A 17237-nucleotide genomic window follows, 5' to 3' on the forward strand; every position below is an offset into this window, starting at 1 on the left:
ACAAGGATGTCACTGGGCATCCAGATTTTGAGGCGCTGCTGCTTGGCTTCTTTCTAACTCTTTGTCTAATTTCCTTTAGGAATCGAGCGAGTGGGTTGTATAATGATTTCTCAGACCCAAATGGGTATTGCAAGGTGGGCTTTAGCACAGAGGCTGGCCCACACAGGATGAGAATGAGAATGCTCACTCCCTCCTTGCCAGTGGGTCTCTGTTGGCTTAACAGGACTCCTGGCCAGCAGTGGCCCCCATAGGCTTGGGGCTTCCCTGGACAGGGCACAGAGAGATAGAATCAGCATATAGGTTGACTTCATTGCTACCAGAATGGCATTCTAGATTGTCCTTTGTTATTCCTTCTTATGGTGCTTGCAAGACTCACAGTGAGTCTGTGTTTGCTGGGAAGTTCAGGGGGGACAGGACAGTGTCAGGTGAAAGAAGTGTGGCTAAGTGCCTGTCCTTCGAAGAAGTGGGAGGTGGCAGCTAGGGGTGACCTGATGACTTACCCTGAGGTCCCTGGGGTCCTGTGAGACCTGCCAAAAATGAGACAAGGAGCAAGAGTTGAGGACTTGAGGGCCATCCCCGTAGTACCACACCCTCAAGAGGGCTGTGCCTCTTTCTTCCTGCCCTGTTACCTGGCTTTCCTGGGTCTCCAGAAGGTCCTGGAGGACCACGGGTCCCAGGTATTCCTTTCAGACCTTGTTCACCTGCAGAACGCATGACTGATGAGAACACCTAGCCTGCCGGCCCTTCTGAGCCTGTGACTCGCTGGCAGGTAGGCAGGTGGAAGAAGGGGCCTCATTTGTCCCTCGTTTGATGGAGGGGCTTGGGTAGGACATGGATGCAGGGACATGGGCAGGACAGGGAGTAGGAGGCGTGAGCAGGTAACGAGAGCACAGGAAGCAGAGCAGTGACCAACCTCTTGGGCCTTGCTGTCCGTTGGGGCCAGCGGGGCCTGGGAAAGCAGAACGCAAAGTTTACGAGTTACTCCCTGGGAAATTTTGGTGACTCCTGCTACTTGGAGCACATAGACTTCCAGGTAGGGAGCCCATGATGCCCTTGCTGTGGCCCTCAACTGCAGGAGAGGACCTTTTATGGTGACACCTCTGGATCTAGCCTTCTCCCTGCCCCCTCTCTAAGCCAGCAGTGGTCTATTTGATGGCAGAGAACAGCCCAGGACGCTGCATCACCATGAGAGCTTGGATGTCCCTGAGATTTGACTTATTTACTTGAGGACTGAGAAGTCAAGGCCCCGCAGGTTCTGTCTCCTGTGACCTAGGCACCATCCTAACCTCTATCTGAAGGAGGGTCCTTATGAGACCATGGCTCCTTCTCACCTCTGTGTTTTACTCACATTGCCGTCTCTGCACGGACACTTAACCAAGCTGGTTGTGTGCTGAAAGTTGTCCTAAGATTTTAAGAATCCCCCAAATGTCACCTTTGGGCTGGGAATGTGGCTTTGTGGTAGAATGCTTGCCTCGCATGCATGAAGCCCTCAGTACCACATAAACAGAAAAGGCTGGAAGTGGTGCTGTGGCTCAAGAGGTAGAGGGCTAACCTTGAGCAAAAGAAATTCAGAGACAGTGCTCAGGTCCAGAGTTCAAGCCCCAGGAGTGGCAAAAAGAAAAAAAAAAGAAACCAAAATGCCACTTTTCTCCCTTGGGAAGGAATTTCTCCCTCAACCATGTCCTCATAGTCTTGGGGACCTTTCATGACCCCTTATTTTATAAGCCTTGCCTCCCCTCGAGGAGCTAAATGTCTTACTTGCCAAGAACCTTACTCATCCTGTATATGTTCAGTGCTTACTAATAGTTGGTTAGATGAATGAGAGGGGCTCAAGCCCCCTTTGGGACTTAAAAGACCCCAGGCCTGGCTGACAGGCATCTCGGTAACGTTTTCCTCAAAGGGTGGCGGCTTAGGGGGGGGTCTCAAAAGACCTCAACCCTTTTCTGTTCTCAACGGGCAGGGAGAAGCCAGGGCGCCTGGCCAGTGCCCTGCCAAGTCCGCCCCAGAGCAGTGAGAACCCCTCAGAGAACCGTAGCTCATGAGTCCTGGGCTGTAGGGAGACTCGTCCAGGGCTGGGCAGGGGAGAGTTCAGGGGAGGTAGCTCTACAAGAGAGGTTTCTCTGGGGCCACAGTGACCACCTCAATGGGCAGAACCACTGCATTTGCCCCTTTGAGCCACTTACCCACTGCTCCTTTGACTCCAGGCTCTCCCACAGCCCCAGGCAATCCTCTCACTCCAGGCTCGCCTGCAAAGGATATAGGACCAGAGTGGGCTCTGATTGCAGTAGCATGCACTCAGCTCCCTAACCTTAACCTATTCCCCATTCTACCCCGAGGAGCAAGCAGGAAGAGATCTATGCTGATTTGTTCGGAGGCCAAAGCCACCTGAGTCCCCATTCCCCCAGTTCCCAGGCAGCAGGTGTAGACTGTCCCAGGAAGCACCTGTGATGAATGTGTATGAAGACGGTTTCCTTGGAAACAGAAAGATACCCAGCAAAGTATTATTACTCCTAGTTTTCTTTTAAATCATGCCAGTTTTCAGGAAGTGGCTGAGCGGGTGCCGTGGTGTGTGGTGTGAGCTTTCTGTTACTTGGGAATTGTTGATTAATTTTCTCAACTTGATTTCCCTAAAGAATATAAGACAGCTAAAAACTGCTCTTTCTGATCCTAATGGCTGTTGTTTAGACTTTGTGTTCTGATGCTTCCTTCACTCCATTCTCGGCTTTACTTTCACTTCTATGTGCTGCTTCTATACACATTTCTTGAAGGTCTTTCTTTTATGTATTTTTGTCTGTCAGTATCGGGGCTTGAACTCAATTGCTTTTAGCTTTCTTTTTTCTCTCAAGGTTGGTGCTGTGCTACTTGAGCCACTCTTTCCATTCTAGCTTTGGGCTGGTTAATTGTAGATGAGAATCTCTTGGATTTCTCTGCCTGTGCTGGTTTCTAACTGTGATGTTCAGATCTCAGCCTCCTGAATAGCTAGGATGACAGGTGTGAGCCACCAGTCCCCAGCTTTCCTTGAAAGTCTTGAAACAGAGATTCTGTCTTATCTTTCCATACTTTCCCCACTTCCAGTGATGGGTATGTTTTTAAAAAGCCATGAATGGAAGGGACTGACCTGTGAGACCTCGAGGTCCTTTCTCACCCTGGTCACCTAAAACAGATGTGGGAGAGGAAAGGTACTGTTATTTGGTAGCAAGGACAACAATACCCCCCAAGTAACAGGGGTGCCTGGGTATCACAATACACTGATGAAGTCAGAGGAGCATATTCCATCTCTTGGGGGGGCAGGTCCCATCCCAAACAGGTCCCTAGCCCCTGGCAGGGCACATGTGGGGAGTCCTGGGCACAAGGAGAACCAGAACAGAGGACGGACACCCCAGGCTGTTCATTCTGAGTCCCCTCGACAATGATCGTGCGATGTTGGTACTTTATTGCCTCTTTGTGCCTCAGTTTCCCCCAGAGACTAGAGAAGGATGCGCTCTCAACTCCCTCTTAATCTCAGGGCCCAAGAACCAGAGTCACATATGACCTCAGACCCTGCATCAAGAGTGGCACCTAGGTGCCTGTGCTGGGGACTGAGCAACAGTAGAATGACATACCTTTGGGTCCTGGTGGTCCCATAAGCCCTTTGTCACCTGAAAAGGAAGCAGACATCTTGATGTTAGGAGCCTTGCAGGGGATGGTCAAGAAGGGTCAATGGCTACCTCGGAGGAAGGCAGTCTTCTGTATCTGAACTCATCCCCCCATTATACTTATTAGTTACCTGCTAATCATGTCCTCCCCACACCCAGCCTCCACCCCCAGACCTCACAGCGTGACATCCCCTTCCTACCAGACCCTTCCCTTAGCTCACCTTTGATACCAGGGAGCCCCACTTCGCCTCGAAGCCCTTGGAGACCCATAGAGCCTGCCAAGCAGAGGAAAACATATGGGTGGATCAATATCCCATCTCCCAAGGGAGAGACACACAAGCACACTGGTGTGCACACATTCACCACGCAGGCACAGACACACAGATGCACACACACATCATCACACCGGCACACACACTCTGGAGCAAAAGTCAAGGGCTGCTCTCCCTGTCTCCCATGTCACTGCTACATGATCCTGATCCAGGCTCCTTGTTCTTGTCCCTCATCAGGCCCTGGCTTTAAAGTCTATGATAGAACCTCAGGAGAGACATAAGCTGCAACTCAAGATTTTGAGGGTAGCAGGACAAGATTTTTTGGCTCCTAAGGGATGAGACAGAAGCAGTCACTTGCTCAGGTAAGAGCAAGATGAAAACTTCCTATTGCTGAAGTTGCTGGGAGGGTGGGTCTCAGGCCCCATACAACCCACCCACTGGACAGGACCACCCAAGCCCAACCTCAGGAAATTCAGCATGGGGTTGATTTTGTGTTGCTAGGAAGCTTTCTTTATAAATATGGCTTCTCTTGCTTTAAAAAAAGTCTGGTTCTCCTTTTAACATTCTTTTTGTTGTCCCCGGAAATGGTACCTATTTACAAGAAGCAGCACACTGACCTGGAGGACCCTGCGGGCCAGGAGAGCCGCTGGAACCTGAGAAGAAAGACAAGATGATCATCAGAGGTTAGGTGCAGGCCATGGACATCTGAGCCCAGGGTGAAGGGCAGTGGGGGGGGGAGGGAGTTCACTTCTAGATGAGGGCTGGGTGGGTAAGTGTTGCTCATATCATGTGGGTATTTGCCAAGACCTCACACCAGAGGGCCAGCAGTGGTCCCAATGCAGTGTCCTCCATAGGCAGGCTGCAGTTGGGTGGGGTAGGAGGCCCTTGCTCCTTTCTGACCAGAGGAAGATGTTCTGGTCGGGACTGGGGTCAAGATGGGTGGTGACCAGATGGGTATCACGCTGTGAGGAGGGGTCCATTCTCTCTGGGCTGTGCTGACTTGCGACTTTCAATGAGTGCCTCTGGGCCCCAGTCAGTGGAGGAAATCATCCATGATTTCCTGTGTGATCATCCACCCACGGGGACCACACAACGTGGCCACAGAAGAGAAATGGAAATGTGGCTTTAACCCCACTCCTGGGTCAAAATGATGGCTGCAGTCTTGGATCTTAGGGATTTTTTTGTGGGGAGACATTCTGGGGGATATTACGTCCTGCCCAGGCCGTAAGCAGTAGGCTAGTAGGCCTGCTTCTCTGTGACTCATTCCTGAGATTTCCTCTTGGGCACTTGACATACCTTTGGGGCCCATAGAACCGGGAACACCAGGAGGGCCCTGAGGACCCACGTTGCCAGCAGCGCCTGAGGAGAAATGGAGGAAGGACCATTTTGAGAGGGTCCTGGAAAGCCCGCATGCCACCATGCCACGCCACCACCCTGCCTGCCCTTTGCTCTCTACCATGGCCTTGTCCCACTATGGAAAGACTATTTCTCTAGAACCAATTCTTAAGGTCCCAAGGCTTGCAGCCTGTTCCACAACCCTGTGCCTGGATCCATACAGCATTGTTAATTGTGTCTCCATAGGGCCTCGACAGATCCCAGCTCAAGGTAAGTACACAATGTTACTGAGGTATTGAGGTCAGCAGATGAAAGGAAGAAAAGGGGGAAGAAAGGTAGGTAGGAAGGAAGGAAGGAAGGGAGGAACAGAGGAAGGGAGGGAGGAGGGAAGAAAGGAATGAGTTAACCTTCTTGGTGAAGAATTGCCTCTTACCTTTGTCTCCTTTCTCACCAAATCCAGGAGGCCCTGGTACACCTGGAGGTCCTATAGGGCCTTCTCTCCCTCTCTGGCCCATGGGTCCTTCCATGCCGGGATCTCCTAAAGACAGGTGTAGCCAGTTGTAGCTGAGGTCTCTTGCAGGAGTCAAGAACTCCCCTTGCTGCAGGCAGAACACTGGCCTGGAGTCTCCTCCTTAGTTCCCTACTCCTCCTCAGCTCTGCAGTCTCAACCCAGCCCAGAAGCCAAGGTGACCTTTTGGAGATGTGAGTATATCACATCCCACCTCTGTCCCAAACTACAATAGCTTCTCATCTCACTCCAAGTAAGAGTTGGCATCCTTAGGGTGACTGAGGTCCCACGAGTGGCGTCCTTCCCTTGGCCATCCCTTCAGCCTCTCCAGGTTTCAACTTCCTCCTTGAACTTGCTTTTGGGGTCCTAGCTGTGGCTGCTCTCTGTCTAGAGTGTTTCCCCAGGTCTTGTGCCTGGCTCCCTCTCTGTTCAAGTCTCGCTCCCTGATTTCCTATTTAACCCCTACGAACACTGGTGCCCCATGTCCCACCTGGCTGAATTTCCTGTCTCACATCCCTCCTCACCCTGTACGTATGTCATTTAATTGTCATGCTCACTGTCTCTACCCCACCAAATGTGAGGTCCACAACTGTGGGGTGGAGCCCTGCTGCTTCTGTCTTGTTCTCCTAAAACAGGGCTTGGCACGTAGCAAGCATTCAATGCTTATTGAATAAGTCAACAAGGGAAGAAATGAATGGGAAAAACAGGCTTCTTACCCAGGCTTCCTTTTTGTCCCTTTGGTCCTTCAGGGCCAGGGTGGCCCAGGGGCCCAGGGTTACCTGCAGATATACAAGAAGACCTCAGTTCCTAGATCCCCCCAGAAGCAGGAACCCCAAACCAGCAGCAGGGGATTACATACCTATAACCCCAGGGGGCCCTCGGTCTCCTGCAGGAACAAAGGTAAGAGAGATGTCAGCCAGAGGACCTGGCTTAGTTCCCTATGGGAGCCCATGGGCTTCAGGTAAGGCTGCCAGAGTGAGCAAATAGAACTACGCTTATCCACTAACAGTGGGTTTGCAGATAATCACAATAACATTTTTTTTAACTATAAATATATCCTGTAAAATACACAGGAGAAAAGTTAATGTGCTGCTTATCTGCAACTCAAATATAATTGAGAATCTTGTACTTCACCTGACTACTCCAGGTTGTAGGGCACTGGAGTCATAAGTCCCCACCTGAGCAACGGAGGGAGGGGTGTGGGCTGCAGGCTGGAGCCTTGGGACAAAGGGGCTTGGGCAGCAATTCAGATGTATGTGTGGGGATGAGGAGGGTGGTCAGGGAATCATGACAAAAGAGTGAAGAGAACTGGAGGACTAACAAGTGGGGGAATCCTGGCTCCTGTGCCCGGGTGTCTTGGGAAGCTAGGTGGAGCTGGGGACAGAGGTGAGTCTCGGTATGGAGTGGGCAGTCCTGGTCACAGTCACCTGTGGTAACCTGACCCCATCCACACCTGCTGAATCAGAGACTCAGGACTGGGCCCAGAATCCTCCAGCAAATCCTCCACACATGGAAGCTTGCCCGCCCCAGTCAGGTGAATCAGAGAAAGCTGCTCCTTGTCCAGTGAGGGCCAATGGGATGGAAGACCTCCTTTGTTTCCCTCTGAGTGCTTTGCTCAGTGTGAGGTGTGTTTTCTGACCCTGGCTGCTGGCTTCAAACACCAGCCCTTTGGCCAAATGTCTACAGAATATTTACCTTTAGGGCCTTGACTCCCCATGTCACCTAAAACCAGAAAGATAAGAAAACTGTGAGGCAAGAAAACTGGGTGAGAACCCAGAGCCACGTGAGGACATGTGGCCCATATGACAAGCTCACTGGGTCCCCTCTGTGGTACGCAGGCGTGCCATGGGGTCCCTTTTCCTGCTAAGAATCTCTAAAGCCAATTCTCAGCTCCTCTTCCTTTCCATATGGAAAGGGAGGAAGAAAAGAAAGAAAGAAAGAAGGAAAGAAAAAAAGAAAACTGGGCACCCATAGCTTATGTCTGCAATCTTAGTTACTCAGGAGGCTAAGATCTGAGGATCACGGTTCAAAGCTGCCCTGATCAGGAAAGTCTGTGAGACTCTTATTCCCAATTAACCACCAGAAAAAGAAGTAGGGATATGGTTCAAAGTGGTAGAACGCAAACCTTGAGCAGAAAAGCTCAGGGACGGTGCAGAGTTCAAGCCTCACCACTGACAAAAAGAGAAAGAGAGAGGGAGAAAGAGAGAGAGGGGGGAAAGAAGGAAAGAAGGAAGGGAGGGAGAGAGGGAGGGAGAAAGAAAAAGAGAAAGAACAGAACAGAAAGAAATAAAGAAAGAAGGAAAGAAAGAAAGAACAGGAGAGAGAGAGAGAACAAGTTTTCCAGTCTGCCTAGAACCCCCACTTCCAGCCTCAGGAAAGAGACCAGGGAAGGACTTAGATGATCACACTACCTTTAGGGCCAGGACTTCCTCGGAGGTTTCCTACAGGAGAAAGTAAATCCTGAGTCAGTGTCACAATTTGCATGAACCTTACACACAAAGGAGTTGGTCACAGATGGCAGGGAGACACAGGGATCAGATTCTACATTGGGCTGTTCTATGATCCTGAGCAATTCGCCCCTTCAGGTCTCAGCTTCTCTAGCAGTGAAATGGGATCCCCGTCCTGGTTCTCCTGCCTCTCAGGAAAGAGAAGATGGGAGGAGAGAGGCACACGAAGCCAGGTGGCTGTGGGCAAGCTCACCATTTTCCTGTTCCGTCATTAGCTTGTTCCGCACGAAGAGCCACAGTGCCTCCTGGCTGAGGCCATCGAGCCCCGCTTTGCTGTCACCCACTCCGATGCCAGGTGCCACACCCTGGAGGCGGTCCTTGCTGCTTCTTTCTACCTTTTCCTCAAAATACAGCACGTTATTTCTGATCTTCTCCAGCTCATCCACGCGAGCCTTCAGCTTCCTCACCTCTTCAGCTACAACAGACAGATGCGAGCAGTCAGCAAGATCCTGAACCTTGCAGACACTCCTTGTGGAAAGGCTGCCACGGGGTGCTGGGTCTGGGGTCTTCTTCATGCCTCTGGGCACATCTTGCTGGAATACTAATGCAGGGACTATCTGTGTGGCCATTGTGTGGCTTCTTCTTTATTTGTTTGTGCTGGTTCTGGGGCTTGAACTCAGGGCCTAGGTGCTTTCTCTGAGTGATTGTGTTCAAGGCTAGGCTCAACAACTTGAGTCATACAGTCATTTCTGGCATTTTGCTGGTTAGTTGAAGATAAGTCTCATAACTTTCCTGACTGGGTTGGCTCTGAATCACGGTCCTCAAATCTGAGCCTCTTGAGTAGCTAGGATTACAGGCATGAAACATCAGTGCCCAGTAGGATTAGCTTCTTAACACACTCCGGAGCCTTAAAGAAACCTGCCTGCGCATTAGGCGCATCATTTTAGCAAGGTGACACAGCCTTCCCTCGCTCCTTCTGCAGTAAGAGATGGCGGGGAAGGCAACACAGGTTTTAGGGAAAGGCAAACGCGGCAAGGTGATGAGAAGACGTGGCTTTCTGGTCAAGTGCAGCCAAGTGCACACAGCTGTGGGAGTGTGATACAGAATCAGGAGCTGCCTTAGGATTCTAGCACCCCAGTGGCAGCCGCGTGACCTCGGCCAGGGTCCTCCTGGGGCGCAGCTTCCAGGCCTGGTACTAGTGAACTCAGAGACCTTGGCCCTGACTGTCTGTCTGTCCCTGTGGAGAGGCAGTGGGCAGGGCCATCTGTGTTACCTACCCAGAGCAATGAGGCCAAACAGCAGCCCCAGGAGCAGCAGCCAGGTGAGCAGCAGGCCCAGCAGCCATTTCCACCAGGTACAGCAATTACCACAGGGGCACCAGGCCGGGGCGCCCCCCCATGCTCCCCCGCCGCCACCTCCGCCACCACCGCCGCCATGGTCATAGCCGTGGATTTCTGTGGAAGAAACAGGAAAGGTGAGACAGAAGGTCCCTGCCTTTTTTCTTCCAAGTTCTCTGGCTTTTGGTCACTTCCTGTGGGCCTGAGTGACTTGGAGCAGGGATTTCCAGCTCTACAGGAACACTCCTGTGGCCTGCTGAGTGGTAGAGGTCTGACAGTCCTGGGCTTCAGCTGCGTGACTCTGACAAGGTCACCTAACCTTACTGTTTTCTGTGTATATATAATGGGGTTCAGAGATGACCTATTTCATCAACTGGTTGTTGAATAAGGCTGGGCACTTGTGGCTCATGTCTGTCACCCTAGCTACTACTCAGGAGGCTGAGATCAGAGGACTGTGATTCAAAACCAGCCCAAGCTGGCAAATCCAAGGGACTGCTAATCTCTAACTAACAAAAAGCTGGAAGAGGAGGTATAGGTTAAGTGGTAGAACACCAATAGAACCTTACTTGATATAGCACCCCATCTGTAGTCCCCAGAGTGCCTAGAATGTAAGGGGCATCCCATAAATACAAAGCATGGGTTCAGAAGGAAAGGGCTTGCCATTCTCTAAAACAGAGTGATATGGGGTTAGGGATTTAGCTCAGTGGAATTGCACTGGCCTAGCAGTGCAAGACCCAAAGTTTGGTCCTCAGTTCTGCAAAACCAAAATCAAAAAACCCTTCACCAAAACAAAAACAAAACAATACGACAACAACAATGAGAGTGGTAGACTTAGGGTGCTGTTACTACAAGTCGGGGAGGAAGGGGCAGACGTGCACAAGGGGAAACACGCGTGGTTCAGTGTCATCTTGGGCCGTGTGGAAGGTTCTGTAGAGACCCACAGAAACCCTGTTGTGTTGTTCCTGCCTCGATGGGGGGCCTTGGACCTCAGAGCCCACAGTGGGCTCTGTGAAGCACTGTTCCCTGGGCTACCTCCTTCGGTGGCTACCTCTGGCCCTCAGCCTTTCCACAATGCAGAAACGGTCTATTCTGGGCTGTTAGGGAGCCAGAGCTGGGTTGCTCCTGTGGGCACTTGCTCCAGGCCAGGGGTCAACATCAGTCTATTAACTACAACCTCAGATCCATCACTGCACATCTTCCCTGTTCTCACTCACCTGCTGAGGTGGCCTTGCCTTTTGCTGACACCGTCTTCAGGTCTCCTGAAAGCACAAACACGAGTTTGGCCCTGAGCATTTAGACGGGAAGAGCTAAGAAGCCAGCCCCTCACATTGATTCAGGTAGGGCTTCAAGTAACTTTGTCCCCAAGCTCCTTGCAGAATGGCAGTGTGTATAGAGACATCCAATAACTCAATCCTCACAGATCTGGTATTTGCAGTAAGTGCATTGTTGAGGACACAGTGTGGCCAGCTGTTAATGGGGCTAGGGTAGCATTGGAAGAGGGTTATTTATGAGACTCTGACACTAGTTGAAGACAGTCTATGTGGGCTTGTGTGGAATTTTCTAGAAATTTGTCTTCATCAGATTCTGAAAAAATATCTTTTGATTTCAAACCTAACCCCATCTCTTAAATATGATTTTGAGTCAAGTTCACATGTACTTGTCAGGATGATAACCGATTCAATTTGCATTTACTTAAAAATGTCCCATGACCTCACTTTCTCCTTCTTCCTACCGCCAGCAAATAATAGATTCTATAGGGCCTTGTAAAGACATGTAATTACAAAAGATTCTGGATAGTTGTGTAAGAAAGAGAAAAAAAAAAGCCAGTGAGTGCTTTGGAAAGCAGTTTCTATTAGTTTCAGAAATCTCTGTAGAATTGGTAGGGTGAAAAAATATATAGTTGTAGACACTTGAAAACAAGGCTTCTATCAATATTGTGCATCCAAGTATTGCCTGAGGGAACTTGCTAAGATGCAGCTTTCAGCTGGGCACAGTGGCTCATGCCTATAATCGTAGCTACTCAGGAGGATGAGATCTGAGGATGGACGTTAGAAGCCAGCCTGGGCAGGAAAGTCCATGAGACTTATCTCCAATTAACCACTCAAAAGCCGGAAGTGGAGCTGAGGCTCCAGTGGTAGAGCACTAGCCTTGAGCACAAAAACTCAGGGACAGTGCCTAGACCCTAAGTTCAAGCTCCAGAACTGGCATGTGTGTGCACACACATGTACTCTCTCTCTTACACACACACACACACACACACTCACACACAGCTTTCTACTCAGCAGGTGTGTGTGTGTGTGTGTGTGTGTGTGTGTGTGTGTGTGTGTGTTTAGATTCTGCATTTCTAACATGCTGTCCAAGTAAGGCCAGTACGCAGGTCCACAGAACCCAGTCTGCCTAGCAATGTCTTAGAAGACAAAATGCGATGTGGCTTCGTTGAAGACAAGGTAGATAAGGGTCACGGTTGTTCTTACCATTAGTGTCTGCCTTCAGGCAAGTATCGGCTGTGTAGGCAGCCTGCTTTTCTTTTTTCAAGGTGTCTTCTGAAAAAGAAGCTATACACAAAACCCATGATAATCTGGTATATTCTCTTCCCAACCTGCCTCTACTCCATAACTGCTTGGGGAGACCAAGGTTAGCCTGATATGAAAACAGCTCAGCTTTGTTGGGGTTAAACAGTTAGACTCTGATTGACCAAATACCCTTCTGGGAGATCTTGCTGGAGTTTTTCTGGCTTATCTGTATTCAAGGCAGACCCTGAAACACTATTTGGATAGTCATTTTTCCATTAGAATGGGAAAGCTGTGGTTACATGATTAAAGCAGTTCAAACCACCTTGCCAGGACATCTGTTCTACTATACTATTTGGCTCTTTGCCTTCCTTCTGAAGCCTGAGTCACACAGCCTGACGTACTTGCAGCAATGCTGGCCGGGGAGGCAGTAAAGACTTTCCCGCTGTCCTTGGTCATGATCAACAGCTCCATGTCCTTCTTGGCTGGCACGTTGTCTTTCTCCAAGATCAGAAACTTACAGTCCTTGTGTAAAAGGTCATCACTGTGGACACTGGTGGTACCAGCTGGGGAGAAAAGTCATGATGAGAGGAAGGAAAAGGTGCCAGGAGAAGGGAAAGGAAGAGATATGAGCAGCAGAAGGAGGAAGCAAAGAAAGATTAGTGAGAGTGAATGAGGGTTCTCCTGCTCTCAGTGTTTGATGAAAGATCTTGGGACCAAGCATATCTCTCCCTGCCATGCTGGGCCTGGCCATCAGGAGTTGAGTTGGTGACGGAAGTGCAAGGTGACGGGTCTGTTGGATTGTTTCCCTACCTGGAGACACAAGATCTTTATCAAATGGGCCCAAATCCCCCTTCTCAAGCAGTTACTTCTTTATTTTATTTCCCTAGGTGGGTTTTTCCTGACCATTTCATTTAAAGTACTCAGTCCCCATAAACAAATGCCCATGTCTAAAACATCACTCATTGCTTCCTAAAATTGATGTCATTTTCTGTAACTATCTCGTATATTTGGTCTTATGTTTGTCATCTGCATGTTCCACTGGCATTGGGAATTGGTAAGGGGAAGGATCTCTCCTGTCTCATTCTCTGCTGCTTGCAGTACTTGGAGCAGTGTGTGTCTCATACAAAAACAGCTGTACAGTAAACTTAAACAACAACAACAAAAGCCAACATGAGTGAATCGCTGACTGGAAGGAAACACCCCAGGATTAGAGCCATAGAATAAATGGCTCACTGCATGATATGAGCCCATGTTAATGGTGAGGGCAGAGTTGGGACCAGGAAGGCCAAAGTAAGCCTATGGGCTGCTCATCTCTGGGCACAAAGGAAGCATCCACCACATTGAGGTGAGTTGTGTCTGGTAATCTCCGAGCACACATGGGTTCTTTCTCCCTTCTAGTGCACCATGGATCACGGCATGGCAATTCTCCCTGTGTGCCAGCCTGATGTCACCACGCACTCACCTGTTGAGGTGGACATGCCGGTGCTCGCAACAGCAGGGCCCTGGGGCATATTTTTCTTCACACCATAGGCTGCAAAGAGAGGAACTGCTGTGGGTTTGGCCATCATGGGAGGTGGCCCCTGTGGCTAGGAACAGCTAGAGCAGCCTCAGTGAGGAGGCCGCTTTCCCAGTGGAGAAGCAGCAGCTGAAACCAACCTAGGACAGCCTTGGGTAGAATCCTCCTCATCCCTCTGAGACTGCTAAAGGCTACTTCCTCCAAGAAGTGTTCTTGGACCTCTCCTTTCTCCTTGTAGTCCCACTTGGCCCAGTGTATCCCTGAATTCCCATTGTCTTACACATTTGCTCATTGTCCTGTGTGTGTGTGTGTTGTTAGACTTTCTAGTCCAACTAGACAGCAGATAAGTTGAAAGTGAGAGGTGAGGCTTATTCCAGCCACTTCTTCTACCCCAAGTTTGCCAGCTCAGTCATTTGAAGTTGTGAATTGTAATCTAAGAGATCAGTTGGGTCATGAGAGGCCCAGGGACATATATGGGATATATCATAAGATGGAGATGCCATGACAGTACAGACTTCGATTACATTCAGCATCTCTAGGTTGGGGGAAGGGGCTGTTTCATTGATGGGAAAGTTTTATTGATCCTTCTTCTTCTTTTTGTTCTCTGTGTGTGTGTGTGTGTGTGTGTGTGTCCTTCTTCTTTTTGTTCTGTGTGTGTGTGTGTGTGTGTGTGTGTGTGCGCGCGTGCGCCAGTCCTGGGGCTTGAACTCAGCCTAGGCACTGTTTCTGCACTTCTTTTGCTCAAGGCTAGCACTCTACCACAGTGCCACTTCTGGCTTTTTCTCTTTATGTGGAATCAAACCCAGGACTTCATGCATGCTAGGCAAGCACTCTACACTAAGTCACATTCCCAGCCCTGATTGGTCCTTCAAATTCAGTTGTTGAAATGGGATATTGTAAATTGCAGCCTCAGAGGTATCACTTCTCCAGCAGTAGGGGCCATAGACGACCAACCTGTGGAAGTGGTGGCTGTGCCCTGGGACAGGGCAGATGAGCTGGGGCCCAGATTGTTTTGCATGCCAAACACTGAAAGAGAGATTGAAAGCAGATGAGAACAGGATGTGTGAAGGTGTCCCTAGCTTCAGGCTGGAGCCTCCACACCATTTTCGTGATGAACACCCTTGCAGGTAACAGCCTCCCAGACTTCCTTGGTTCCCACATTCATGGGGCTTGAACTCTGGGCCTGAGTGCTGTCCCTCATTTTTTCAGCTCAAGGCTAGCATTCTACCACTTGAGCTACAGCATACTTCTGGTTTTTTTTTTCTGGTGGTTTATTGGAGATAAGAGCTTCACAGCCTTTCCTGCCTGGACTGGTTTTGAACTGTGATCCTCAGATCTCAGCCTCCTGAGTAGCCAGGATTACAGTGTAAGCCACCAGCGCTCAGTGGTTCCCACATTCTTAATGACAAGGTAATTTTTTTTTCTTTTTAAAATTCGTATTTATTTTGTTGGTTGTGGGGCTTAAACTCAGGGCCTGGCCTCTGTCCCTGAGCTTTTCTGCTCAAGGCTAGTGCTCTACCCCTTTGAACCATAGTGCCATTTCTGGTTTTCTGGTGGTCAATTGGAGATAAGAGTCTTATGGACTTTCCTGCCCAGGCTAGTTATGAATCATGATCCTCAGATCTCAGCCTCCTGAGCAGCTAGGATTATAGGCATGAGCCACCAGTGCCTGGCAATGGGTTAATTGCTTCCTACTCAGGCCCCACTTTTACTAACAGTTTCACTTGTTGAGTAGTTGTGTCCACACTACTTAATTGCAGTAGTAGTTCACACAGGGTCTGGAAGATAATGTGGGAACTATGGGCTTCCTTTAGGGCTTGACTCAGTAAGGACTTTGCAAAAACAACCTAGCAAAGGTAGAAGAAATCAAACATGAAGGCTGGGCCTTCCGGGTCTCTGGTCAGTGTGATCGTCCTTGCAGTTACAGGAGCCAAGTGGGTAAAGAAGGCTCATGTGTCATTATATTTACTAGTCATAATGTCACAAGGGGAAGGCAGATTCTTTAAAAACAAAAAATTGAAAACAAGTGGGATTTAGAGGCATGGCTCAAGTCTTGAGTTTAAGGCTCAATGCTTTCAAATGCAAACATATACACATGTATACATGTTGTGGCTGACAACATAAACATGGACTAAAACAATATATGTGACACAGTGAACACACATTTTTTAAACAGTCATATGTTTGCATTGGAAGCTAGGCAATGGCATTATTTACCCCTGAATAATTTACTCCAGTGAACAATTACATTTATGAAATCTTTGTAAGAATACTATATTTACAAGATCCTTCTAAATTAGCAACACTGTTCATCCTGAAAATGTTCTAATCTGTGACTCACTAGTCTCCTATTTCTCCAATGGGACCACCACAGAGTAAGTTTGTCTGTGTGAGGTCAGGCCCTCTCCCCTTAGGCCTTCCTTTTGTGGTCATGAGTTCTGTGATTGTCTGCAGGTTCGGTGCCCGCTGGCCTTCAAAATGACAGCCATGCAGAGGAGGAAGATCCTTCCAGAAAGGAAAGCTCTAGGCAGAGAGCATGTTTTCTTAGAAGCATTTTATTTCCTTGCCAGGAAAGAACCTTCTTGCATTTTTCAGTAGCCAGACTGGAAAAGGCCATTCAAGATGGCAACACTGACCTGAGGAACAGGTGCTGAGTCCCGGCTGCAGGGTGGGAGAACAGGACGTCATATTATTTGGAACTCCAAAGACTGCAGGGGGAATGGGAGGAAGACAGGTGAGAGGGATGTCCAGCTCAGACCAGGGGCAGAGACCCAGATACCATAGATGAACCAGAAGGCATGCCAAGATTGAGTTTTTATACTTTGTTACATTTTTGTTTTTAGGAAATATTTCATGTCCAGTTCTCTTGCTTTGAAGCATGGATCTGGTGATTTGGGTTGATTAGACCTGGAATTGACAGTAACTCCAGCCTAAAACTCTCTTGTTAGTGGCCTTCTTTTATTGTATCTTTTTTTTTTGGTGCCATTCCTGGGGTTTGAACTCAGAGCCTGGGCGCTGTCCCTGAGCTTTTGTGCTCAAAGCTAGTATTCTACCACTTGAGTCACAGTTCCATTTCTGGCTTTTTGGTGGTTAATTAGAGAGTCTTATTGATTTTTCTTCTCAGGCTGGCTTTGAACTGTGATCCTTAGATCTCAGCCTTCAGAATAGCTGGGATTATAGGCATGAGCCATTGGTGCCCATCCACAGCCCTCTTATACATACCTAAGGTTAGTTGACTTGCTGAAGGTTCAAAGTCATTTCACACAGAGTGGATCTGTTTCTAATTTCTTTTTTTTTTTTGGGTCCAGTTGTGGGACCTGAACTCTGGGCCTGGGCACTGTCCCTCAGCTCTTCAGCTCAAGGCTAGTTCTCTACCACTTGAGCCATAGCACCACTTCCGGCTTTTTTCCTTTTGTTTATGTGGTGCTGAGGAATCGAACCCAGGGCCTCAGGCATGGAAGGCAAGCGCTCTACCACTGAGCCACCTTCCCAGCCCTCTGTTTCTAATTTCTGTTTCTTCTTTTCCATTATATTTCTTCTGATACCCTGTGCTGTGTATACCTTTCTACGGGGGATCTGCCAGAAGCAGCAGCCTCTGGATTGAACTGAAGTTCCAGAAGCAGCAGCCTCTGGATTGAACTGAAGTTCCAGAAGCAGCAGCCTCTGGATTGAAC

General features: G+C 49.1%; 1 protein-coding gene across 1 annotated transcript in view; it reads right to left on the reverse strand.

The window, feature by feature from the left end:
* Col17a1 (collagen, type XVII, alpha 1) overlaps positions 1-17237 on the reverse strand; it is a 50432-nt gene that overhangs the window by 14249 nt on the left and 18946 nt on the right. Inside the window, exons 11-32 of the mRNA XM_013017637.1 lie at positions 16200-16271; positions 14518-14589; positions 13510-13578; positions 12449-12610; positions 12009-12089; positions 10749-10793; positions 9475-9651; positions 8451-8672; positions 8162-8191; positions 7446-7472; positions 6610-6636; positions 6467-6529; positions 5676-5780; positions 5204-5266; positions 4525-4560; positions 3857-3910; positions 3603-3638; positions 3119-3154; positions 2184-2246; positions 914-949; positions 630-701; positions 501-527 (exon numbers count right to left, since the gene is read on the reverse strand). Of these exons, the coding sequence (XP_012873091.1) occupies positions 501-527; positions 630-701; positions 914-949; positions 2184-2246; positions 3119-3154; positions 3603-3638; positions 3857-3910; positions 4525-4560; positions 5204-5266; positions 5676-5780; positions 6467-6529; positions 6610-6636; positions 7446-7472; positions 8162-8191; positions 8451-8672; positions 9475-9651; positions 10749-10793; positions 12009-12089; positions 12449-12610; positions 13510-13578; positions 14518-14589; positions 16200-16271 (1575 nt within the window). The remainder of the gene's footprint in view (positions 1-500; positions 528-629; positions 702-913; positions 950-2183; positions 2247-3118; positions 3155-3602; positions 3639-3856; positions 3911-4524; positions 4561-5203; positions 5267-5675; positions 5781-6466; positions 6530-6609; positions 6637-7445; positions 7473-8161; positions 8192-8450; positions 8673-9474; positions 9652-10748; positions 10794-12008; positions 12090-12448; positions 12611-13509; positions 13579-14517; positions 14590-16199; positions 16272-17237) is intronic.

This window comes from Dipodomys ordii, unplaced genomic scaffold (genome assembly GCF_000151885.1).
Source record: "Dipodomys ordii isolate 6190 unplaced genomic scaffold, Dord_2.0 Scaffold36, whole genome shotgun sequence".
NCBI classification, from domain to species: domain Eukaryota; kingdom Metazoa; phylum Chordata; class Mammalia; order Rodentia; family Heteromyidae; genus Dipodomys; species Dipodomys ordii.